The sequence below is a fragment of the Pelecanus crispus genome, chromosome 1, assembly GCF_030463565.1.
Source record: "Pelecanus crispus isolate bPelCri1 chromosome 1, bPelCri1.pri, whole genome shotgun sequence".
Lineage (NCBI taxonomy): Eukaryota > Metazoa > Chordata > Aves > Pelecaniformes > Pelecanidae > Pelecanus > Pelecanus crispus.
Genome location: NC_134643.1, coordinates 180824340 through 180852208, shown reverse-complemented (window position 1 = coordinate 180852208; position 27869 = coordinate 180824340). Strand labels below are relative to the sequence as shown.

General features: G+C 41.3%; 1 protein-coding gene across 2 annotated transcripts in view; it reads right to left on the bottom strand.

Moving 5' to 3' along the window:
• Nucleotides 1-27869, bottom strand: part of KLF12 (KLF transcription factor 12) — a 142704-nt gene that overhangs the window by 35466 nt on the left and 79369 nt on the right. Inside the window, exons 5-6 of one of the 2 annotated variants that reach the window (XM_075722228.1) lie at nucleotides 24440-24474; nucleotides 3243-3254 (exon numbers count right to left, since the gene is read on the bottom strand). The exons of the other annotated variant lie outside the window; for it this stretch is intronic. Coding sequence (XP_075578343.1) covers nucleotides 3243-3254; nucleotides 24440-24474 — 47 coding nt within the window. The remainder of the gene's footprint in view (nucleotides 1-3242; nucleotides 3255-24439; nucleotides 24475-27869) is intronic. 2 annotated transcript variants of the gene reach the window in all.

Below are 27869 nucleotides of genomic sequence, written 5' to 3'. Positions count from 1 at the left end.
CAAGAGCATACTGGGGAAAAATGGAAAAAGACAAAACTACTAACGAATGTGAAGTTATTTTCAAGACTTGGAATAGGATAATTCAAAGAACTGAGAACAAAAAGGAAGAGTAAAACTATAAAGCACTTTTTGACAGCCTTCTTTTTAAAAAGTTGCTGAGCAGATTTATCAAAGTGTGTGAAATGTCTGATCCTAAGCTGAACTTCCATGAAAACAGAATCATATTCCTTTCTGTTCGGAGGTCAGAGAAATGTTGCCAGAGCCAAAGAAAAGGACAAAGAGCACTTTCTGATTTTAAATTAGGGAATGCTGCATGCATAGATGCAATATCTCTATATATGTAGCTAAAAGGCAGTTCCCAAACACAAAGTTTATTTACACATTTAATTGACTAAAACCAAGAGATCAAAATCTGAACAGCTGAAAATTAAAATATTATCAAATGACACAAGTGAAAAGGAGGCTAACTGAAACATATTCTTTTGTATAGAGAATGGAAATATGTAAACGTACACAAAATGTTCTTGCAAATTAACAGTTATATAAAGGCTCTGGAAGTAGGATGCACCAGTGATGAAAAGACATAAGGATGCTGTAATGGCAATAGGTATCTATTCTGAAAGCACACCCACCGCCAAATATTAGGGCACAATATTTTGAGCTGGCGCATGCCATGCTGAGCCCAGCCTTGCTCTGCTCCACCTGATGGTTGCCCTCCTTCCCCTGCACCCATCTGCAGCTCACTGAGAGGAATGAGGCCATTCCACCACCCTGCCAGCCATACATTAGGGATGGGACATTTGCATAGACTCAAGTCGGGACAGTCTGTTACCCTTTCTGCATCAAACACCATACCTCTACTCCTTCAAGCATGCAATGGGATTTCTGACGCCTTCACGAACTAGACGGGACGTGCTGTGCTAGGCAGAGTTTGTGCTGTGAGGCAGCTTGCTTCACAGTCCTAATGAAAACACGAGAGCACGAGCTTCTGCTTGCACCAGAGCAGGAGATGAGAGGCACTTGGTCTCATCAACAGTGTGTGCTTGTTCCTGCAAACTCAGACTTCGGTGGGGCGCTGCCTTGCTGGGAGCGGGGAGACTGGCCTTGTGCAAGAGAGGTTCTCCTCCCAGAAGGAGCCATCGCTGGGTCCTCCCTTGGGACTGTGAAACTGGACGACCAGGAGCAGAGGGAGGAGCAAAGGCGGGCCAGACAAGTGAGGGTGCCAAATGTGGCAAAGGACAAAAGGCGTCTGCCACTGTCCCAGTTCAAGGTGCTACAACCCTTTAAGTCATCCAGACTAAGGTCACTAATTCTGATTTCTAATTGTAATTAGAAGGGGAAAAAACTGTAAAACAAACAAACAAACAAACGAGCGGTTCTTATTTGTGATTTGTTAAGTCAAAAGTCACAGCCTTACTCCAAACAACTCCTTCACCCGCCTGCCCTGCTCCCAGTCCTCCCCAGTATGCTACCCCTTGGTCTGAGTGCTAACTTCCCAGTACGGTGTTACACAAAGGACTGAGAGGCCAGAGCTGGAGAAATATCTGAGGGAAAGGAGACAGGGGAGATGAGAAAAGCGCTGTGATACTGCAGTCAGAATAGACCCTCCGTATATGCCCTTCTACACACAGGTTGCTTTTCTGTCCATACTCCCAGGATACTCTGCAAGCCCTTGCAAAGAAAAATGCAATCAACTCAGAAAATATTGGGTGGACTTTTTAAATCAAGCAAAACCAAACAGAAAAGATGCTTGTCAGTTAACAAGTCCTAATACAGACCACAATTCTGATAGCGTCTTTACATGTACTCTGCTAAATCCAATTTGCTTTCAGTGCAACTACTTGCAGGAATACAGCCAGGAAATGGCACAGAAGGTTTTAAAATTCAGGTCAAATTTTAAGTTGGTCAGAAAGTTAAGGAGAGGCCATGTCACTCCAAAAATGTAATTAATTTTTAAAGTCCAAAACCAAAGTAGGATGCCAGAGTGACTTGTTCACATTTGGAAGCTATCTTAAAAAGGTACGTGCTTATACTATAAAAATGGAGAAATTTTAAAATGAAACACATTTTTATTCAATTAGTAGTCTGTTGTCCTTCTAAATCTCTCCAGGGTTTGAACTCATGAAAACCAAGCAATCTGTTTTCTCTCTTTCTCTCTGGAGAGAAAGCTTAGCTTCTAACCAGCTTGGTTAGCTTCTACACATACTTTTTCAGGTTGATCTTTGTGTTACACAGTTTGCGCTCCAAACTAGTATTTTAAAGAAAGCTCAAAACCCCTCTAAAACTTCACCATCAGGTGAAGTTTGGGATTTAACAACATTGTATTATATAATAAAAATTTTTTAAAAGATGAAAAAAGTAAAACTTATGTCTTGCTGCTTAATATTACAGCATACCCTAGCGATATCATCGATATGAATGAAAATTGCATCGTATTGAGTACAACATTGAAGGGAATGTTTTCAGCCTCAGTTATCTGTATCCAGCTTGGCTGCCACTTTTTGTTGCCTCCTCTGAACATGTACTTACTTGTAAATTGTTGTCCTCCTTTTAGCACGTTATTTCTCAATTTTTATAGATGATTATAAAATTTTAGTCAGAATTAATATACCTAGATTAGCTGTACACAAGAAAGCACTTACTAAAAATCCAAAATACTTTTAGAAGTTCCCATTATTCCTACTGAAATGAAAAGCAAAGAAAGCAATTCTATTGCTCTGAGGGGTTTTCCTCTACTATTGTTTTCACATATACATTAATTGAATGCCACTCTTGAAAACACAATCAACGTTAAGTCTTGACTCTAGATGGCAGCAGCCTCCTTTACTTTTTAGTTCTCTCCTTCCTTAAGTTTCTTGGTCTTTGTTCCTTAACCCTCCAAATGATTCTATACTTCCTTGTCTTCCCCCAAAATAAAGACTTCAGTGCTCCAAGCTGCACAGTTTGGGGAAGATGACTGGAAGGCATTTTCACTAGAAGAAATCAGGCCATTCCTGCAGTTAAGCTGCATGGTTCTTCAAAGCATACAGAATAATTGAGGCCTGAAGTGGGAAAAAAAGAAAGGAAGATTTTTCCCCTCCCCCTTCCCCTATCAGTCACCTGGTGAAATGTTAGAAAAATAGTGCTTCTTTTTTGTCTAACGACAGCCCCTCAGATAGAAAGGGAGGGGGCAAAGGACAAAGAAAAAAGAGAGACACAGAAGAAATGGAACAAAAAGGTGCCATTTCATAATGACTTTGAACCAGGGAAAAAGTCTACCTAAAGAATATGGCTTTAAAGCACTGAACAATTTTACAAATCTCTCTCTTTGGGCACAGTGTACTGACACTATGCTGGTGGAGCTTATTAGATGAGCCGAGGCCACTTTATGTGTCATAAAACTTAACACATAAGGAAAGCTATTGCTCAAGCTAAAACACCTTATCTAAACTCCTTTCCTTTTCCCCTTCTTCTAATATTTGCATTTAGTTTTGCCACTCAGCCACCAGTCTTGGCAAGTCTCTCTGTATTTTTCTACATATGTCCTTCCCCCATCCTGTTGCTAGTGTCTTCCCCCGTAAGGGTATTACGTAGGATATCATACCTCCTCCAGCTCCACTGTTTCTCACGCGCTCTTTGACATGATCACATCTCTGGCATTCACGTGAATCAAATGGAAATACAGAAATATCTTGAACAGAGATTTCTGAAAGTCCATGCATGCATATTTCCTCAACATCTGTAAACTGTTGCAATTAGAGGCTGATTCTGTGAGCCCTCAAGCACACGAGCAATTTTATTTGGGCAAACAATTCCAGTTCAGCTGGATCAGTCCCCTCTGTGCCATTTCCCATAAATGTGTTTTCAAAGCCAAGCTATTAGACTTTAAGTTCACATTTACTGTCAGCATTTTGAGGATTCCCACATGCACATGTTGTCCTGGTCTTATTTCTACTGGTAAGGACATGTGGGGACATCAGAGACCACTCAGGAAACCGCCTTTTGGAATAGTAACTGCTGAGGGGTACTTAATGCGGTGCTCTAGCACATCACCATGTTAGCGTTGTATCCTAGGGTTGTATTTGTGCTATCTTCACAACTGATGGACTTCTTTTTTGGGCATAAAACCACACAGTTCAGTCCCCTACGTGCCATTTTGAGGCCTCAAACATCCTAAGGCTGGTAAAGCTGAAGTTAAGAAGCATGGACCCAGCTGCCTTGCTGTGAGGCATATGCATGGTCTTGTGGAATGATAAAGGCTATAAAAATACAGAAAACTCCAATAGGTATCTTCCTCCTCACCTTCCTCTGGCTGCAGCCAGGAAATGCACTTTTCTATGTGAAGCATAGAAACAAGAGAAACAGGGATTCTGAGAAACAAGGATTTAAGACTATCAGACTGAGATAAAGTACCATAAGAAACATATAAACATGTAAGAAACAAAAATTCATTTCTGAATTCACCTCTGACTCACTCTACTGCAAGATGAGACAATTTTAAGAAGTCTGAATACAGAGCAGGCCTGTTACTAGACTCTACTTGACCACCACTACTAATCACATGATCATTATATGACATTTCTCACAGTGCGGTTTTACCATACAACTGAAATGATGTAGCCACAGGTGTCTAATAAAGGCAGCAGTTTTGCTTTCTTCCCCCTCCATCCCAAGCCATAGGTGCCTCTAGCCCTGTGGAGAAGCAGATTAGGGACATGTGCCACTGCCCTCCCTGGCGTGATTCACCGACACTCAGCTGAACATCGGTACCCACACAAGAGAAGTGGCCAAAATCCACGGCTAGGAACAGGGACTGGACTCTGCCCAGAAGATTTGCCCATTCATCTATGCAATCAAGTTACCCCTGCTACTTTTGCAAAAACAACTAATACCACCAAGTCGTATCATTGCTAAAGGACTTGAACATTAAGTCAACAAATGAAGACTTCCACACACATACACTCCAAAACTTAACTTCCTTGTCACATCACAACTGAAGCATCCCAGACATAGCGTCTTCTAGAAGACCACACTAACACTATCCCAATGCTTTTTAACGAGAAAGCTCTGACTACCCAACACTGTGTGTTTTATGGTGTGCCTTAGGGTAAAAAAATGAAATTGGTGGATCTAAACGTGAAATCCCGCAATTGGATCCAGATGACTGAACCTGTGCCCATGTGGGACCCCATGGAAGTTAAAGACGTTCCCTGAAGGTGCCAGGGGTTGCTTGCACAAGTGCACTTGCACCACCAGGATCAAAATCTTTACTTTTGGGTCTAACACAATTGCGATTCAGAAATGACACATGAACCACAGCCACTTTAAAAACTGTATCTCGAGGGCCCAACACAATTTATGAGAGTATCAGAAGTCACCAGTCGTCTCACCCTTAGGACTACAGTAATGAACAACTCATTTTCGTGCTACTAGAGGGAGCAAAAAGAGAGCAAACGAAGCAGTAAACGTTCTTCCGTTTCTTCTCAATTATTATCAGGTTTATCTATAATTCAAAGGTTTTACTATGAGAATCAACATAATATCTGAACAGAGTTCAGATTTATGAATTTATTCTCTCAATACCCAGGTGAGACTGATAAACAATGTTACTACCATTTTTCAGACAAAGGAATGACATACAAAGTAATTAACTGCCTGGTTTTTTTTCTTTTTTTACAACAGGTATTATCTAGAATGGAAAATATAGGTGATTGGGGCATCCTTATAAAGTCAGGGCATAAGAAATCTAAGATAGAAGGGGTGGGATATGGTAGAGAAGAAATCCTGAGTCACGGTCCCATATACGTCCTGAACACAAAGGTATATGTGATTCCAGATATCTCATCCTTCAAACTGCACTTTCCTGGCTTTCACTGGCTGCTCGTTTTATGGCATTTAGGATTAGAACTCACATACTAATTTTCAAAGAAGGTTTTTTTCTCCAGGATGCTGTTTTTACCTTACATCTCCTCTACATTCATTATGTCATCTTCAAAATTCCTTCTCTTTCTCTGTTCTAACTTAGTTAACTGGTTTGCTTAGACTCCTTTGATGGCCAAAGGAAAGACAGACATAGGGAGAAACCGGCAATTCTTGGGATAATTCATCTCATGTATCTTAGACATGTATGGTTTAAAACGAGATGGAGATGTCTACCTCTCTCCATCAAATGCAGAATGAACTCTACCTATGCACTTTACTGGTGAAAGGAGTCATACCAAGAGAAACACTGAATATTTATTTATCCATGGTAGTATCTTTAGCCGTTACACTGAAGGCAACAGGTTACGCTGAGAAATCAAGGCAACTATTTCCACACAGCTGATAAAAAAGGAGGTGGTTTGCGAAATGTATTTAAGAGCAGAGAAAAAGGAAAGGAAAAAAAGACGCATTAGTTTTACAAGTTGTTTGATTGCCCAACAAATTGCTTAGTCATTTGTCTACTCATATTTGCCATATTTATACATTTATGAAAATGCAGCCTGAGCGAGGGACCACAGAGGGTGTCTGAAGGCAACACAGGGCATGTGGATACACCCTTGACTTTAACGTATCAGACTTGTAATGATGGACTAATTTGGTTCTAAGCACTAGCTTGGCAGAAACAAAATACTTATAGACTATTAATAGAGAAACTTTTCACAGAAGCTGTGACCTTTATGACTTAGCATGGTTTACAGCCCTACTTCTGTTACAATTAAGGAGATCCTTGCTGCAAAGCAACACATTTGTGTCTTTTTCTCCCAATTATAAGGAAAGGAACTGCTAATGTAGAGCAACTCTTTAGTACACATACTGATGCAAATCCCTTCTGCAGTACATAGGTGTACTGAAACACAGTAGGAGAAAACACAGGGTTTATGGTGCTCTGAACAATAATGTCCCCTAAGATCCCACAAAAATCTGTTCTCAGTATCGACAGCCACTCTAGTCGAAGGCCTGTGGAGATTTGAAGACAGTGATCTCTATGCTGTGATAATAAAACTAATTAATAGGAGAAAATATTATCAGTCACAGCGTTGCAGTGGAATTGGGGGTGGGGGGAGGAGTGTATTGAAGTAGTTACTTCTCTCCCTTCAAAGTCAGACATGTGTAATGGATTTCTAATGACTTGGAGTATAATTAAACATTTTAAAACAGTACTGCAAATGCCTGATGGAAAACAGTTATGAAACACATCAAAGAGGATAGTCCATTTACTATTTCAGCTTTTATTTGCTAAGCCATGTGTCAACAAAAATACTGGTTGTTAAGGTCACTGAGACTAGAAGAACCAGGGAAATAACTGTATCAGGACCATTTTTAACACAAGTGGTGAAGCCTAAAACTCAGGAAAACACATAATGCAAAATAAACATCTGCATTTTTAGACACATTAAATCAACTTTTTTTTTTAATCGTAAAAGACACTTATTCATCTGACTCCATCTGCTCATTGTTGTAATTCACAGCAGCACAGAGAACATTAGCAAAAGGACATATAGTCTAAAAGTGCAGGTGCATGGGATTAAACAAAAAAAAGACATAAAACAATGTAAAAAGATGACAAATTAGCTCCAGAAATACAAGCCAGAGAGAAAAATTTGGAAATAATTAGAACAATTGGTACAGTAATCCTAGTTCTTCCTGGCACTGCAGAAATGAGGACCTCTACAGGGATATGCCAATAGCTCAAGCAGCAGAACAGCAACAAGCATCATTTTGTCATGCTTAAAAACCAGAGGGTTGAACAAGCTACCAACTCATTAGAAGCAAATGGTGAGAGCAGCTAAACGACTGGCATTTCAGCAATTTTACGCTTTGCAACTATTTGTGCCATGAGAAATGATTTGTAGTGATGTTCTGAACGTAAAGAGTGATAGAATACTTCACAGGAAGCATGTTTCTTTAATTTATCCTATTCTTAGTAACAGATTCAAATGATGGCAGACCTAGGATTAATTTGGTCTCAGGAAGAGAGCACAGAGTGAAAACTCTCCCTGTGAAAATTATTTCAGCCGCATCTTTGACAGCTGGCCCACAACCACGTTACCCTGGGAATGCCAAATTTGTGAGATAACCGAGGGGAGATAGCAGAGCTCTGCACAGCCAAGAATGTAATGATAGGAAGTGATTATTCACTAGTTTTCCTAAGAACTGGAGGCTTAAACTGAACAGAGGGAAGAATTTTTTTTTTTTTTTTTTTTATGTAACACATACTTGGAACTCATTGCCACTGCATACTGCAGAGGCCAAGAGAATAGATGGGCTCAAAGGAGTATTAGACAAGTCCACAAAGGGCAGGGTCATATATGGGTATTAAACATTAAGTCCAAGAAATAGCCTCAGAGGCTGAAGGTGCATAAAATACTGATTTTTTTAAGCTATAAAGTAAAAGAGGGATAGAGGGAGGAGACGTAGGTATTCCAGAAGAAGAATCGCTCTATACCAACCCAGTTTTTCGGGTCTTTTGGTGAACACTAGCCAGGTTACTAGGTCCGCTTGGACTCACTCAGTAGGAAGGATTTTAGACTTTGGTCAGTTGTTTCTACACACACACTAGTGAAACATGCCCTTTTGAAACGATGTGCCAGCTTTAGTGAAGGACTCCCATATGGGACTAGGATGACCTCCAAACTCCACATTGCTGGGAGCAAATACATGGCAGCTTTAAAAATGGCAGACCCAAGGAATCACGCTCGTCAGAGAGGCAAGGTTCAATTTGCAACATCCAGGCTATCCAGCAGCCCAACAAGGCAGGGCTCTTCACTGTACACTGTCCATTGATTTGTTCAAGCCGAATCCAGATGACAACCTGATGAGCATAGTACCATTTCCTGTTCAAGAGTATTTTATAGTCCCACAAGGACATGCCATCTTCTCAGTATCATCTAGCCCAGGAAGCAGGTGTAGGGAGCATGAAGAAATATCTAAGGGCATGGGAAGGTGGTGGGTGGGTTTCTCGGTCTCAGAGGAGGAAGGGTGAGGAGCCATTGCCAAGGCAAGTGGGGAAGGGACAACAGCAAAAAAGAATAGGACATGTAGGCTGCTGAGGTGACTGAAGCATACTGGAAGAAGCAACGGGCAATCTGAAAGGTTGAGAAGTGGTGGAGATTTCAACAGCTATCTCAACTGAACAAGCCTTCTTGATCTCGTTAAGACAATTTTCTCTAAAAACATCCCTACTCTAAGAGCAGGATATCTTAGCAACTTTTTCTCATCAGGTCTGGTGGTAGACATAACAATACCATGGAAACCACTTTAATTTTCTCCATTGGAATCACTGTAGGGCTTACTGCTTGCACCAAGATCATACACAACAGTATTTAACGATATTACCATGACACAGTGATGGAGAGGGTGGCTGGGAAAAGGGAACCTAAAAAAAAACCCAAACCCCAACCCAACAAAAAACCCTCCACAAAATTGCCTGATGAGTCATTTTTGTGAAATGAAAAGTAATTTACACAGCAGTTTTACAGAAAAGAGAATTATGCAGTTAATCGGCACTGCTGGATAATTACACTGTACATGAGGCCTTGCTTTTAGGGAAAAATATAAGCTAATAAAGAGAGTCAGATGATCGGTAATGGCAGGGCTTTTGGGAGGGACCAGAGACACAAAGCTAAATAATTTAAAGCTAAGGAGTATAATGACTGTGAAGCTGAATTATTTTAAGTTTACATTAATTCTCCACCCAATTACGTATCTAACATTAACTCCAAAAGCTGGAGAATTCCCCTCGGCTGCAGACAACCACAGCAACAACGAGAAAGCTGAGGGGATGTGATCCTGAACATGACCGGACTCTGAATGCGTCCTCCCAACTGCCGTGTACATCCTTAATATTCAGAGGTCTGCTACAGAATTAAAGCCAGTTTACACTTCCCTCCAGTTACTGCTGGTTCAAGTAAGGTCTCTCCCTAAAACGGTCAACTGCAGTCAGTCGATTTTCTTTGCAGTGCCTTTTTGTACCTTTCAAGCACCAGCAGCAGATGGCTCAGCCTGGCTGTCTCACTGCCACAGTCGTAACAGAGAAACTCATGAGAAGTTAAACAACATTGAATTAACAATGAAAATGATGACTGGTGTAATGAGAGCGTTTCATTACCTTTGAGTTGTAAGCAATTTAGCCCTGATTATTATTGACCTTTGGCAATGCTGCATCCAAGTAAAATACGCTATCCTAAAAAAGTGCGGGTATACTGGAAGGCCGTCATTGTTTCTGAGTGTATTCATAAATAAACCAGACCATTTCCCTTCCTGTGTTAGAGGTTTACCTTACACTGAGTTATCAGCAGTCAGCAGCCACCCTTACTTTCTGTCTGCACAACAAACAATACAAGAACAACTTGATGCAGTACACCTGGCAAATTATTATTATTACTTCTATGACACCCAAAAGAGCACTAGGTACTTCACGAAGTAGTTAAAAAGACAAACTATGTGCCGCAGTGAGGTAATACTCGGTGAAACAGTAGAACTACACAGGGTGGAAAAACAGGAGGAGGTGGTGTAACAAGAGGAAGTATATGGGTTACAGGAATAACATTAAAGTTACTAATCTAGAGGACATGAGGTTCAGTGCACGCTGCCTATTCTTACTCTACACTGAGTTCAGAGGAATCCCTGTGACTGGACATTTTGTTAGCACACTTTCCAAATCCAAAAGTGCCATTTGCTTGCACGCTAATGTGCATCTTTTCTTGCTTAGGTTTTGCAGCCTGAAAGCAGATATATTTGAAAGGTTTGTCAGTTCCAAAGTAAATAGAACTATTAAGGATTTACAGTACAACAAACCACAGCCACAGATTTTGAAGCTTTCACTGATTTCACAGTGATGGCACAATGAAGTCTGTGACTTGGGGCCAAGATGTACCAGGCCAAATGCACAGGAGCAGCTCACTTCCCTACACACTACATAATGCACCAACAAACCACGCTGTGGGACTCTGCACACTCACAGTGCAAGTTAGAAGAACTTGTGACTGACTTGTTTCTCTTGCTCACTCTTCATGTGATTTTTAGGGCTCGCTGTTCAGGGAACTGCAGAGCCCACTTGGTGTAGCTGATCTACTCCCACTGAAGAGCTACGACGCCGTGTGAGCCTGCCGCTTCCACGCACCTCAGTGTCCTGACAGCACTTGCCTCTCCTCTCCCAGAGGGATTACAGCATCCTTCACCTGTTGAGTGCATTGGGGACAGCCCCGGGGCGGGGGGGAAGCAGAAGAGAGGAAGGTACATTAAAAAAAAAAAGACCAGGAAAAACTACACTGCTCTTTACCAAATCCATCTACCAGTACAAAAACAATTGCCACACAGTTCCTGCTCTTTGGGCAACTGCATACCGTCCAGAACAAAGCACGCTGTTGGCGCCTCCAGACTATTAATAATAGTAAGGTATGTGCTGCAGCAGGAGGGAGAACCACGAGGGGTGGTGCTCCACAGGGCTGGGATAAGGACTGGATCTGCTCCAGGCTGCCTGCCAAATGCACTGGAAAACTTGACTTTCCGGGGGCCACCGAAGGATGCTTTTCTCTTGCCTGCAGTACTCTGCGGAGGGCTTTTGCCCAGACCAGGCTGCACTGAGCCAAATGTAGGCGGGAAGTATTCCTGCTTGCTCTCCAGCCTCCCCAACTGGTACCACTGCCTCCTGATGAAACGGAAACACTGGGCTCCCTGACCACCCTACAGATAAAAGCTTCTGCCTCCCCCTGCCATGCCTGTGGGGGTTTATAGAGATCACTGGAGCCAGTGGCGAGCATCTGAGAAAGAAATCATTGCCACTAGCCCCTTAACTCAAGGGGAAGCAAGAGAGACAGCAGAGCCTGCCAGAGGGACTATTCAGGTTTGTCCAGGACCCACTGCAAATGTCGGAATTAGGACGGTCTCACAAGATACAGAGGAGAGAAGAGAAAAATTCAGAACGTTTTAATGGAAACACCTCACCCCCTGCTAATAGCCTCATATACCAGAGGTTTTGGAAGGGGGCACAGGCAATAAACCAGCACTGAGAAAGGAAGGGGCACAAGGGAAAAAAAAAATTGAGATGCTAGTCTCCATCAGTGCACCATTTAGCATGTGGAGACTATGTCCAAGAGAAGTAAAGTGTGTATTCATGAACAATCTGCTGCCAGTTCAGCTTTTGGATTACCTTTAGGTTTCCACACACATGACGTACCACTGAGATGCAATGTGTCCCTGCTAGGGCACATCCTCCCCCTTCAGATGGCTGACAAACCGTAGAACGCAGAGAGAAACGATTGCTGGCTTAGTTAAAAGGATTGCAGACGGCTAGCTGCTAGAAGCATTACTAAATGTGTTGATGTTTCATAACCGAGTTTACTCTCATTGCTGTTTGTGTTTCTGGTGTGTGTATAGCAGGAACTGTCAGGCAGGGCGAATGGTTGCTGTTGTGCAGATCTGCTGCAATACCCCATTTTCACCGGCGGAGCTGATCGAGGCTTCCCAGTTCATTTCTCCCGGGAGCCTACCCTTGCTGTGGAGATGGGCTGTGGTGCATTGAGAGAGAGCCCAGCTCCCTACAGAACTGCATACAGAAAATTTATATCTTGCCTATTCATAACCTTCAGCTTTCAAACCACTAGCACTGACTCCACAGGTAGGAGAAGCAATTTGGCTTCCATGTGTACTGAGCAGAAAGAATTTGAGATATCATCTATTTTGCAGAGGATTAAGGCTACCAAGTGTCTATCTTAAAACATCAGCCTGCCTCACAAATACAAACATACAGTTAAGGTTTCCAGGGACGTGTTATCTCACATTACGGTATATGCCAAGGGGTTAACCTAAGCCTTGGAGATATGTTTTGAAACTGGTTTTGTTAAGGCACTGTCATCTCCTAAATATAACTTTGTTTTCATTAAAAAAAAAAAAAATCCGTTAGGAGTTTCCTCTGAAAAAACATAGTTCTTTGAGGCTGCCTTGAGGATTCCTGGAAGTTTTTCATGTGTTCTAAAAATTACCCCTGCGAAGCCCCGCACAGTCATGCCTCCCTGGCGCAGACGCCCAGAGAATGCAGAGCCTGCATGGCTACTGCACTGGCTGCCCCCAGCTCTGCAGCTCGAGATGGCCCTTCCTGACCAGAGCTACCTCTCTGCCCAAATAATTTCCACGTGACTTCACAAGCTACTTCTTGTAGAGAAAAGCTTAACTGAATTATCACCTCATTCCAAACTAGTTCCTGTACAAATAAGAAAGCCCGTGAGCATAGCACCGAAATTTACTGAAATGCTTATTTTCCTGCAACGGTTGACAGAGTATTACAGCTAATACAATTTTTGCCCCTGTTCCTATACAGGACCAACCACAGTTTCTCTCTAAGACGGAGCGCACCTCTGCGCTTGCACAGCCGACACTCTTCCAGGACTCTTTATTAACATTTTCCCTATGACGGCTGCCGCAGCTGAGCTGTTCTGCACAGATTTTCTGCTCGGTATGGGGGGGTTAGGGAGGGGGGGCGTTAATTATACAGAAAGATGGAGCAGGGCCAGGCAGCCCCTCTGGTGCACTGTCTCCTACATGCACAGCCTCCTTCCTGCTGTTTTGCAGCTACAAGGATCACCTGTTGGTCTTGGCGCTCGCCCAAGCTGGGGCCTAGCGGAAATGACAGAATCAGCTAGAAATGAGAGCCAGCTCCTATTCCAGCCACCCAAATGAGGGAAATACAAAAACAGATGATGGCAACGTGACCTAGCTGCTGCACGTGGGAGCCAAGAGGGGGTGGAGTAGAAGGGAATGGAGAAAGAAGGGGAATACATTGGGAAAAAACCTGAAAAAAAACAGAAAAAAAGCCCCCAAAACACTAAAAAGAGGCTTTTTTTTTCTGTTGTTCTTTTCATATTCAGCACAGCAAAAACATTAGGAGAGTTTTTCTCCATATGAACATGTGCTGATAGGGGGAACTAACTACCTTGTTCCTGGTCCTGCTGGGGATGTCGGATGCTTCCATCTCCCACATGAGAGATGTCAAAGGGATATTCAGGTACACGGCAGAAACAATCTGCCTTTTTCAGACCGGCTCCTCTCTCTACTGCGTGGCGACACACAAACTGTTCAAAGATCTGTGTCGGGAATTCCCTTCTCCCATAACAACAGTGCTCAGCAAAACCTCTTCCTTGATATTTGGGTGAGCTGCAATGTTGTGCAGCAGAAGGATTAAGCACTGCTCGCAGTTTGTTCTTCTGGGCAGGAAAGCCGCTAAGTAACGCAACAGAAAAGGTAACCATCATTAACAGTATTTAAAACAGATGAATGCTGCCTTTTAAATGATAAAAATGCAAGCTAATTACACATTGCTTTCCCAGATACAACGAGTTTCATACAGGCTCTTGGAATCCGCGTTTACTCGAAGCAGTAACCATCCTAACATCCAAAATTTCTCACCAACTTCTCTGGACCCTTGAGTTCAGCGACAACATAAATGCATACCCTCTCAAATAGCTTAATAGGCTTTAAATGAGCTTTTAAGAGTCTTTTTTTTAAACCAATAATTTTTAGAAACAATAACAATAAAAGCAGGAAAAAACTAATTCCTAAAAGGAAGTTTTTTCCCTCTCCGAGAGCAATGGAATGGGTCCCCAGAGCTTACTTCTTCCTGAGAAAACACTTCATGAATAATCAATGCACAGTCCAATTCCTCAATAAGCACCGAGACTTCAAACACACCCAGTATTCAGCAGTCTCTGTGACTTTGGCCTTTAAACTGTAACACTTTTTGCCTTGCCCTCCCTAGTTTCCCAAGCTTCCTTTATTTCTGTTCTTTCTAGCAACTAGGTAGGTAAGCAGAAGCAAAATTCAAGCAGTGGGAGCAAGCTGGGGCTAATTTGCACCTTATGAATTATTCAGGCCCTCCTGATTCCTGCACCTGCACTGAGGCAGGAAGCTTGCGAGGAACAGTCATTTCTCTTCTCTTGGGTTTGCACAAGCTCGGTTACTGCTCAGACACTTTGTTCTGTAGCTAAGGGCTGCAGGTCTTGTATTAAGCAGTGGAAGTGGGGGGAAAAAATAACCTCACATTGTCAAACCCTCCCTCCGCTGCCTCAAACCTAGGATAATCATTCAACCCCTTCTGAGACAAACGAATTGTAGTTTGTATCAGACTGCTGAATTCATCTCACATATGCTAATCCGGATCAGAGCATCAGCAGAGAAAAAGCGAATGTGTGCATGAGCTGGTCTCGTCAGCTATTTACTCAGCTGTATTAGACTCCACGTTTAAACTTCTGCCTAGCTCAGCAGGGAGTACTTCACGTGCATCAAGTATTTCACATGTTAACTTGATCATTAAGGCATCCTTCTCCATTTGCTGTATCGCGCAAATAAATTGTCTCTCTGGCATTCTGGCTAACATCAGGGGTGCTAACAGCTTAACACTATCGGAAGAGCCTGTACCGTGCTTTCAACAGGATGGATTTAAGAAGCAAATAGGTCTTTTCCATCTTCATCTACTATTACCTTGGTAAACAGAACGTGACACCTAACTGCAAATCCAGATATGACCCACGAAACTAGACAGCCATTAGGAACATTTACAGAGAGCAGATACAAACCAATTAGCACTATGAACATTTTAAGATAACGATATTTTTTTGAGTTAATATGCTAAGGCAAACAGATCTAAAAGTATTATGCAAATTCAAAGCAGCAAACACCATCTTTACTGTATCTCATGTCCACAGTTGTACTGAGTATCTTTGGGTCTTGTCCTTTATTAACATGCCGTTACCAACAAGTTCTCCAGTTAAAAGATTGTCTCATTAATCCCAAGCAGCTAAGCATCATGCTTTGATTGATTCAGTAAAACAGATCTGCAGCAACTGATAATGAAACCTCTTTAATCCCTTCTTCCAAAATAACGAGTCAAACACAAGTGTTAAGCATTCAGAAAGGTCCAGTCAATCCTTATCAAATCTTTGCTCTTCTTCTTTCTATGCCTGAGAAGTTAATTCATTTTCCTCTCGATGCCGAATGCATGATTGGTCCTACGCTGCTCTTATCTCATTCCTATGCAATAATTGGTACTCTGGCTCTTTTTTAAAGTATTTTAATCGGGCATGTAAACACGTTTTATTCTTTGATGCTCTTTCATTCAGCATCATTAATCCCCAGCATGAAATCAATAGACTTAAAACATTTAATCACGTCAAAATGCAACATACAAATCCACAAATGACTTTAGCTCATCACACACATTGAATAGCTTGCATTTGGAAACTATGCCTTCTTTTTGCCATGGGAATCAGCAAACCCTAAGCTAGTCTTTCATTGAAGTAAACAGATTCTCTCTCCAAGTATCCGCCATTAGGCAAAAAAAGATGTTGATAAACAAAACATGGGATTTTCTGTTTGCTCTGTCATCTTTTTTCATCCCTTGCGGTCACATTGGCCTTACGAGAAATACTTAACAACACTTGTTTTACCACAGCCTCTTGACAGTATGCATGTTTAAAAAAGTTTAAAAACAATTACAGTAACTGGGTTACAGAATGTACTGGAGGTGCAAGGGAAGGGAAAACATCTTTGCAGTTGTTTATTTTCCTTTTTTAACAGTTAGCACACATTGTTTCTCTGCTTGAAAAGAATGTATAAGGGACAACATCATAGTTGCTTTAAAAAAAAAAAAAGAAAGATAATTTGCTCTACCTTATATGTGATTTCCAAAGCCAGTGGGATACAGAAAGTGACAAGAATCTCTTTAATGGGGCAGAAATTGCAGCTGAGAAGTAAAAATTAAGGACAGCCAGATCCATCCTTTGATAGGCATAAGGGCAAAAGCAGGTAAACAGGGAAAAAGGAATACTCTAGATAATGGAATAACATCTTTAATTTTCCTACATTAAAAAGCACTGAAAGCTTGCTCATTTGAAAGGAGAAAATATAGTTTGGTAAGTGAAATATGTGGAGAAGTGGGGAAACCGGCATGCTGAAACCCCAATTTGGGAGGCAGGCACCCAAAAGCCTTCCTAGGTCCATGACTGCATTTCCACCCACCACCCGATGAACAGTCCTAGCCAGCATGTCCCTAGACTCATGAGGTCCTTTACTGTTAACCTGGAGCTTCTTCAGGTACCTACCACACAGCATACATTCACACATGCTCTTTCTGGTAGATGCCAGGTGCCCATTTTTCACCTACAGGCAGGGCAACGCCCTAAACTTTGCCTGTGTCTTGTGAAGAAGCTCACAAAAGGCAGGCAGAGTTTTGATGGCGGTAGCACTGGCAACTTACTGTATTGTAGCCTTATGGGCGAGCAATTTGCCCAGGGAAGGAGGGACTTTGGTTGTAGGTCCTTCTCAGACAGAAGGGTTGATTCAACATCTCCTCCATCCCAGGAATAAGGACTTGGGGTCTCCTGCATGAGCATCCATGGAAGCAAGGCTATTCCGACACCAGAAATGCAAGAACCATGAGGCTGAAAGGTTGGGTAGAAAAGGGGATCCTGGCTCCATACTAGAAATCTGGACACAGCTCCAAGAGGGGAATGGAGAAAGCTCTACTTCAGTATCCATAGCTCCTTCTGGCCTAATATTGCTCCAGGGAACAGAGCCTACAGTCCCAGTCGTGTCCATCCTCAGGTAGGATTCAGGCTCTTCTTACCCACTCTCCTTCCCATCTGGTGACTTCTGTGCTCCTGCCTATACAATGGCCCATGTTCAGCAAGAAGGAAGATGAGAGACTCTGCTGCTCCTCAAGTATTTCATGTGATTAGGCCTGTGCCAAGGAACCTAATGACTAAAACACCTCTGCGATGCTTGTGCTGAGAAACTAAACCTCAGGCCTCCCACTTCGCTGGACAAGCTAGTTAGCAAAGCTCTCCTGCAAAAGGTGGGAATATTGCTGTTGCTGCTGCCAGCTTGTTTTTCAAAAGAATCATCCCGGCTTCCTTATCATCCAGAAAGGGCTATGCCAACTACCTCTGCATGAAACAGATGCTTTTAGGTCCTACTAGTTCCCTATAGTCCATAACAACTTGTCTAATGTAACTAGGCTGTATTTCCTATGGAAGCACTTACACTCTCTAGGCCATCAGCGAAGAGAAGTATACACCTAAACTAGGTGGGCAGGGTCTCCTTTTTGCTTGTTCCTGAGACATGAGCTCTCTCCAGTGATTATAATGGTGAATTCAGGTGGTTTTCCTCAGAGGTCAGATCACCGTGCAAAGCTTAACCTTAACATACGATGGAAGTTTGTGTCCAAGTGAGGCACAAGTGGTATTTGCTCAAGTGTTAAAAAAAGTTTTATGAGTGTGTTAACAGAAATACCACTGCCTCCAATGTAGCACAACATACTCTCATTATGGCTGAGCGAGGGAATGAAAATATCATAGCAGATATGACTAATCTGTACTTTACTCTAAGTATCTGGAGTCTTACTGACCTCCTGATTTTGCAGTTTTACCCACTGAAAGTAATGTTTATGTACTGAGCTGCATGGAGGAAAAGGCATAGATTAGGGAATAACTTCAAATGCTTTGGCTATCCTAGATGCATTAATTTTTCATTACCTCATTTATGAAAAAAAACAAAAAAATACCCAAAAACCTGAGGTAAAACTAAAGTATGTAACGAGGACATTCCAAATCAGGCAAAGAGAAGATCAAGCCTTTTCTTTTGGCAGCACTCTTAATTATTACCAGTAATGTCCTATTTATTCTCATCATCATTATTCTTTTTCTTTAAAAATGATCCAGATTGTCTCCCCAAATGTGTATTTTTTTCTGTTCGACAGAGGCTAGATTCACTCACGGCTGAAAGCAATCGAAGTTTAGACATAAGAAATACATTTTTTTTAAAAGCCTGTCCTCTGTAGTTACAATTTGGTTCCAGAGATCAATTGCAAGTACAGACTTGGGCCTTACATTCCTACTGACTGAAAGGGAATCCTAACAAGTGAAACAGTGTACCCTGCAATGCTTATTTTCTTTTTGAACTGGTGACAAATGAGAACTACTGCTTCGAGTTAGTCTTACAAATGGCAGGAATAAAGCAGAACAGTGCAAACGTTCGTCTTTGAATAGTGGAGACTCAAAGCAAACTAAGGTGAAAATGGTGTCCGGAAGGGTAATTCAGATCAGGAAAGTCATCCAACTCCATAGCAGCTTGACCCTAACATAGCCCCACAGGCAATGCTACAGCTGCCAGCTAGACAGCTAGCCAAGAAGCTAGCAGAGGTGCAAGCCAAGAAGCCATCCATGAACCCACATGCCAATGGAGGAAAGCTATATTCCAGAATTTGGCATCTGGGTCCTCCAGCTGCCAAACATCTCCCATCTGGCCCAGCCTGTGGAACGAGGTGTTAAAAAGAACAGGGGTAAATTATACAAGGGCAAAAGCAGCACTGTTTGCGAGATACTGAGGACGAAGAGGCATGTTGTGCCCACCAACACCTGAAACTCACACATAATATCACTTTGTCACCAGTGAAATGGTGGATCAGTGCACTTCTGGATCAGGCGAGGCAGTATGGACAAAACGCTCAACATTTTACAGGGCAAGAACAATTAGACATGTATGAACTGGAGCAACAGTCCCAGCCTGTGGCCATCCACGGAGGTCAGCAGATGCAGAACATTTGTGTGGGATCGATTTTGAGTAAAACTTACAGCTTTTAGCAGACTTTATGAGTGCAATAAAAAAAAGGGAAAGGAAGCTACAAAAAATGTTTCTTCAACACTTTGTGATCCATTCTTTTCCCCTGCCACCACAAAGAAAATCAAGTATCTAATAACGTTTCTGTACTTTCATAACTAGAATACCATAATTTTGAGTGTAATTTTATGGAAGAATAACTTTCTTGAAATTTAGTGGAAAAAGATAACTTTAGTAATACGAAATTGAAAAAACACCCCAAAACTGGGCAGGCATGAAATTTCATTCAAATGAAATATATACACTCACATAGCTGTATTTCATTGTAGCAGAATTCACTTCTGACAAGCAGTTACTGTTCCTGAACTGCAATAGCGCTGTACTCCAAGAAGCAAGACCAGCTGTGAGGAATATTCCTAGCAGTGTGAGCAGTTTTAAGTGCTCCATAAGAATTCACACTTTCAAATGATACACTGACTTAAATATTCATCTCACTGGCCTCGTTTGTACCTTTCACTCTACAGACAGGTCCACATGGCCTAAATGAGGTTTAACAGATGTGACTCTCTTGAACAATTTGGTCCTTTATTTTAAAAAAGACATAGAAGACTCTATATCTCTCTTCCAAGTTTCTGTTTTTATTAGCAGCTATTTGCCTCACCAAGATATTACATTTCAGTCTCATCCTAATCCAGTCAGAGCCAACAAACTTTCAGTGGTTTAGAACTGGTACATGTGATGACTTAATGCCATCTTTATCTACATCTAACCATGCTGTTCAGGGGGGCTCATTAGTAGGAACTCATATTCATTGTTATGGTATGAGTAAACTCTACATGTAAATTCACAAGCAATTTTTTGAGCAAAATATTGACAACATTAAGAACAAAAAATTAACAACAGAAGCCTCCTTCTTGAAAATGCTTCCTGTAGAGTAGAAGCTAATATAATTGGTGATTATACAGAATATTATTGCTAATTTCAGCTAAGTCTGCCTTCAAAATTGTATCTGCCATATAAATTTATTTTAGAAACACAACATTTTGGGAGACCAGTAGGCTCTTCAGAATAATTTCTGAAGTTGCACTGATAATTTCAATCAGATCAAAGAAAATTTAAAGAATTAAAAAAAAAAACCCATATCATCTCAATTTCATACCCAAAGAAACCTTAAAAGCTTTGTATTGGCTTTAACAGAGAAGTTGCTGCTGCTACTTTGAAAATGTTTGAGCAATAAGATGCTGCAAATTTTTAATATAAATATACCAGTTGTAATGCAATTAACTGCAAATTGGAGATAGAAGCAGATTTGAGGAACGATTTCTGTATTTGACTACTCATTAGCAATTTGAAAGTGTAATTGCTCTTAAACATGCCGCCTTCTTAATTTTATTATGAAGCCTAGCTCTACTTATAAATGTGAAGAATTAGACTTATTCTGCAACTTATTTGCTTAACTGAATGTGTGAAGTTGTTTTTCCTTCTGTACTCCACAGATAGAGGGCCCATGGATTATTAACAGTAGATAAAGCAGTGAGTTGATGGGTTTACACTTGTCACATGATGAACAAGGAATCCTTTTAGGGGCTCATAAAACCAACAAAAGAAGGGGGAAGGACAAGCAAGCAAGCACACCGAGAGTGGACATTTCACTGCATGCTATTTTAAAACCCAATAAAACAACAGCAATGAATCCAACAAAACCAGGAACCCTATCAGCATTGGTATATCCCTTCTGTCATATGACACCATTCCTGCTCAGGCAAGTGAGGTGAACCCGAGGCGCCTTATGGCATCACAATGCTCACTGAAACCTCCCAGTCACTCCCCCACTGGATTTGTATATAAACTCTCCATGCTCATGCAGGGCATCTACTAGGTGCATTACACATAATGTTTTAAAATTTTGGCCTCCTTGAAAAAAGGGCAAGGGGATGTTTGCAAAGACCTCCTCCTACATTTTACAGCTTTGTTTGTCGACTGTTTCATGGTAACTGGCAATGACCCATTATAACATAAGCTATGTTGATTTGTATTAACTTTGTTACTCAATTTCAGTAGACTATTTTGAACATTTTAAACGGCATTATCAAACATCAGGTTATTTTTTTCCTATTGTCATATTTTAGTCATTAGGATTTGGAAAAAAGAATACAGCTTTCCCATGATGCACACCACCACCCTCCCAGCCCCAAAATATAAAAAGCAATAGCAAAATCAACTTTGGACCTTGCCCAGTCCCGCATATCCCCCAGCCATGAAATAAAGAGGGAAAGACAGCTGAAAAGCACTGCTACTAGACTTTGTCAATAAAACAGAACATTATATAATACACAATAAAATGCTTCATACCTGGAGTTGAAAAAACGAAAAGGGTTAACAGCTGACCTGGCACAGCCCCACATGCTCTCTCTGGAAATTGAACACAGACAATTAGGAATTTTAAGTTACCCCAAACAATTGCAGGGGACTTAGACAAGCTTGAGGAACACTTACTGCAACGTAAGCACATAGCCTCAGTGTGGAAGGGACTTTAGGATTTTCCCATTTGTTTAAAACGCCTTCTTAAACTGAAATTGCTCTGTAGAGGTCCCAACTGATGCTATGCAAGTTATTAGGAGCTCTGCCATTAATTTGCATGGGAGCAGAGTCAAAGCTTAACGGCCCAGGTGTCACTTTGCGGTAATTCTGGATCATGATGGATCATATTTTCTCATTAAAAAAATAATCAGTGACCAAGAGAAAAAACATTAATGAGAATCTAGATGAGGCAGACATTGCATGAAGAGGAAATAGAGGCTGGAGTGAACATCCACTCCCAGAATTATGCTGCTTAAGTAACATTATTCCCAACACATCACTGAAAAACCTAGCCTTTAACGCTTTTTACTTAAAACTGAGACTCCAGGGAAAACAGATAATCTTCTAGAATATTATTTGGAATATTGAACAACATAAATATACAATGTCATAGCTGTATAAACTCCTATGTTGGGATTTGGACTACATGGAATGCTCCTTTTCACTGACAAATTCTGATCTACTGCATGTGCTCAAACAAGAAGCATCATACAGCTGGCTTTTGGAAACAGTTCCACTATGTTAGGGGAAAAAAAAAAAAAGAAAAACCTGTAGAAAGCCAAGTCCATGAATAACCCCCTTCAGTCCTTCTCTCTGTGGTTTAGACCTCAAATGTACCATGAAATTAATCTGAGGCCAACGCCCAAGAAACTAGCAAAAATATTAGAATAACAACATGAATCATAAAAATGTTCTAGCACACTAGCAGTTGAATGCATTTGCACTGGAGACATTTTGGATCCTTTATAATGCTCAATTAAAATGGCCAGGTTGGCACAGTAATTGTTGAAAGTTAAAAGGAAATTTTCAAAGCAACTTCTCTTGATTTATATAATTGCACTTTCCATTGGCCCTTGGCAACCTACAAATAATCTATTTTCTCCCAAGATTTTGCACTGCATCTTTTCAGCCTCTCACATTTCCTTGCTTCAAGCGTACAGTTAATGTGGGTCATCTTTACCATTTGCTTGATTTTGCCATTTGTTAAATGTTCAATTTCTCATAATGACAGAAATCTGCTATCAAGATGACAAAATGATGCAAAGAATTTTCAAAGTCTAAGTTATTAGCTCTATCATAGCCTGACACTGTTTTTTCCCCCCTCTTTTTCCACTCTCTGTGCAGTCTCTTCCTTCTTCAGAAACATATCTCAGGTACCTGTCCCATGGTATCACTCGGTACAGATTTTCTTTCACAGTTGTGTCAGTACCTAATCTAAGGGACAAAATCTCCCCTACCCCATTAGCCCTCAACCGAAATCAATATGCACTGAAAAAATGACAACTGGAAACCATAACATTGACCGTTCCCTCCCATGTCAATTAATCTATAATCATCTCTATGTCTTATTGGAAAAATATTTATTCCTACAGCTGATACAAAGAGCAATACATTACCCAGAAGTCATGACTCTACATTTTGTACACTTCTTTTCATGAAGGTCCTTTTTTAACAACTAAGACATAGAGCAGACAAAAATACAGTTGGTGAGGATGGTAAGTATTTGCATGCTGAATTTTTGTCAGTGGGAAATTTAGCAGACAACTAAAACTCGGCTAGAACCTACAGTATCCAGGCACTGAAGTGAAAGACACCCAGACATCCTCCAGCTAATCTCACAGACACCTAAAACTTACTATGTTCCTCTCTGTTTGGCCTGAAAGCCAAATGGCTGTGGCCTCCCACCCAGCCTCTGCTCCGATCCAGAAACCGTGGGGAGAAATGCCCAACGCTTGCCTCTGGGGCTTGAACCTTATCTGTGCTCTGGAAATGGCTAAACCACACCTGACGACATGGATTCAGCATAGAAGGGATCTGTAATAGTCACTTCCCAATCCAACATACAAGTGTAGGAGGAAAAAGAAGAGGAAAAGGACGTTGTAGGACCACTCCTGGATATCTTTTGCATCCTAGCCTTGCATTCCAGAATTGGCAAATGTAGGTATTTGGCTTCCTGAGTCAGTGCTCTAACCACTAGGTTTTTATGCCAGATGTGGGTGGCTGCACCACTGCTGCCGCTGGCGGTCACATTTTTAAACAGAGTGAAGGCTGGTAGGAAGAGGACAGCATGCTCTGAGTTTTAACACAGGTTGAAATAGGTAAGCTCAGAACAAAGTACTTGATCTCTTATTTTCCACAACGGGAAGTTGGGAATGTAAGCTGTTCTTTTTTTTTTTTTCCCCCCGAACTATATTTTAATGGACAACTACAGGTCACAAGCCCAAGCTCCAAATAGAGCAGAGATGACTCATAGCCAAGTACCTAGCAGGTAAGCGGAGCCAAATCTAGCTGGTTGCTCTGCCTGTTAAACTTCAGAGCATTTAACTCTGTGTTGACTATGCTGTGGGAGTGTTGATGCCTTGTGCAGATGCTCTGCAACACTGCTGGAGCCAATCACCTATTTTACAACCTTGCAACGCCTCCACCAGACCTCCCCCAAAGCAGGCAAACTGCACCTCATCTCAAGTACCTGTGCTGTTATGGTTCATCTTGGTCCTGGGTACTTGCAGTATTTCACACACGTTGCAAGCATGTGGGGATAGCCATACCTCTGTGCCATGCAGTATATTGACAAGGATGTACCTGTTACAGAACCGCATGTACTTGGTAGTTCCTCTCAAGCAAGAGGAAGAACACATTTTATTTTGACTCTGCCTTAGTAGCGGCTAAACATCTCAGAAATGATGTGGTGATACAGGCAGCAAGTAATTTGGAAGTGGAAATACTGAGTGCAAAGGGAATCAGCCTGTTCAGCTGAGTAAATAATTTTCAGTACATAATTCATTTATTATACAACATTGTCCTGTTACTCTGCTTTTGAAACTTTTATGACTGAGGTTTTGGTCATTATTGCAGTTCCTCCTGTGAACTTATTTCTAAATGGTTTGACTCTTTGGCCCTGATAAGCAACTGATCACAGAAATAGCTTTGGCCATCAGTTCTTAAGAGAAACACCATCGTGACTTCTATGTGAAGCGATCTGTCGACCTGACAGCATTGTGTGTCCCTAATTTATCACGCGGTATCCCAGCCCTGTGCTAAATATTCTATTTTTAATACAAATAATTGAGGGAGATACTTTGACAAGACCGAGACTCCTGCTGACTTTTAATGAGTACATAAATGCAAGTTATTTCTTTTCGTGTCTGCCGGCAGCTTCTGGTCATTTCCAGGTTATTTCATTTTTCAGGCTCTGTTTGCAAGGCTGGAGATTTCCGCCAGCAGCAGATACTCTAGGCAGGCCTTAGGATGAGCACTTTTTAGGGGCATACTCTGACCTCAGTACCTGCCAGCCTGCTCCCCACTGCCTGAGCTTAGCGATAGATGCTAGGCAAGAGTGCTTTGGCCGTTGCTGCCTCCTCTGATCCACCCTGGTCTCTTCATTATTTTCTGCCTGCCTCAGTTTTCATATTTCCTTGCACCGCTGTATCCTGTGGCAACTCAGTATAACCCAGAAGGGTAAATAAATAAAAACAGAACTCAAAACTTCATTCTTGACACATTCTTTTGTTTGTCATGGCTATAACGATGAATGTGCTTGGCCTGACTCTGAAACCTGTGACTATCATTACTTCTGACACACCTCAGGATTAGATGCTATTATGTCAGCCATTGTGTTGCTCTACTCTTTGTTTCAGCCTTCAGTTCCTTTCATTCTGGCTAGAGTAACTTCATACGTGTGGTGGCTTTAAGCTCCAATTATCCTTTTCTGGATGTGTCCAAAATAGTAACACTCATGTCCTCAGTCACATACACATGGAGAACGACACCTCCTTGGCACGCGGGCTCAGCACGAAAAACTCTTCCATATCCGTCATCCAGGAACTTCCTTTTATTCCTCTTTATCTCTGGCCTACAAAGAACTTGCTGTGAGAAATGAGGTTGCGGTGGAGTCACTACTAGTGAAAAAGGATTAAACTAATAAAGGGGAAAACCTAGCACAATCTTTTCCCATTGTGCAAAGGAAAATGGTAGAAACAAAGTGGGTCTTTTTTTTAGGTCCCTGTATTCACATGCTTACTCAATTATGCCTTGCTAAACCGTGTTCCTCTCTTAATATAGTGCCCTCCTTTGCATGCAGTTTACATACCTGTGACCTACACAACTTTTTTTGTGTTTTTGCATGCATTGATCTAAACACTCAGGAAACATTTTTCCATAAATCAGTATAAGCACTGCTATTAAGATTTAATTGTGCTGCGTGTTTGTCTGTCACAAAATCACAGGAACTGCCTTATGGAAAAGGAAAGATAAAAACTTATCTCATCTAGATAATGAAAAAAGAGGTAATTTTGGCTCAAGTGACAGCAGAGGACAATGCTCTTTCTTATCAGTAAGTCAAGGTAGCAGTTCACTGAGGTAGTTTTATTGTGGCTTTTTCTGGCAGTGTTCTGCTATCTAATCCGCACTGATGAGTATTTGCTACAGCTCTCAATTTCTTAAGGCACACAGCTCTGCCTCTGCTTTCTGTGCTGATTTAGAAAGAAAAAACAGAAAAAGCTGAATAACGAATCACTGGGGAAACAGATGCCAAATAGGTGTACAAACTGCTAACTGGGTAGCAGTAATGCATAATGTTATTTATAATTCATTCTTCGGTGTCATGCTCTTCAAGCAATTACACAATGCCTGCCTCCCTATCAATAAAATGCATTTCACATATCTAGCCACTAATGACTCAAGCTTCACCCTGGAGCAACACACTGTAGTGGATTAAGCGTGGGACTAGAAGGCAGACATTCCTGATCCCAGCTCATCCTCTGCTTTGCTGCACGGCCTTGAGCAAGTCACTAACCTGCGGATAATTATAATATTTGAACACACAGGGGACCTGTACAATTTAATTAGTTAATGTTTGCAAAGCACTCCAAAGATAAAAAGTGCTATATGAATTATAATCATACACTATTGTTTTGGGGCATTTTATTCCGAAGCACATTTGTGTAAACATGTTTAGCAATGTAAAATCCCAATAACAGCAAAGTTTGATAACTACTTTGAAATGATTGGCACTTCTTAGACAAAAATTTAAATTAATTAACGAATTTAATCTATTTTTGAGAAGACAATTACATGAGACAATTCAATGTAGACACTGAACTGAAGCTGGGAAATAAGATCATTGAAAGTTTGCTTGTGATGGATAAAGGTAATGAAAGAGACATACAGAAAGGTATCTATGAACCCCTACATGTTACAAGTACGTCTCTTGTTGCAGCACGCTGGTCCCCAAAATAGCCTAAGTGTTGAGTTACTTTTTTTCTTTTTAGCATCCAGACTTCTGTTACAGTTTTAAGATGAATCGTTAGACCCAATGAAGTTAATGGTAAAACTCCTCTGGACTTTAGCAGAGCCAGGATTCCTTGGTTCTTCCAGCTGATTAAGCACTTCATTTAAATATTTCTCTTAAAAGGAAAATATTACTCCTAGCAATGGTGTGATAAAATATGTATTGAGGAGCAATGCCTAGCACTTCAAAGTGACTCAAAAGAAGAGAACAGAAATCCTAATGGTAATGCGTCCTTGCTCTAGATTCATCTACTCAACAGTCATGGTAGTTACTGTTCTGGGGGAGACAGGAAAACATAATTTTGTGTAGACCAACCTAAAAGCACTTTTATTTTCAAATTAGCTTTCTTCAGGGAACAATTTGACAATATCCCTATCTCCTAATACACTGTCATTTAAGCAATACCATCCTTTCAAAGCAGGGAGCGATC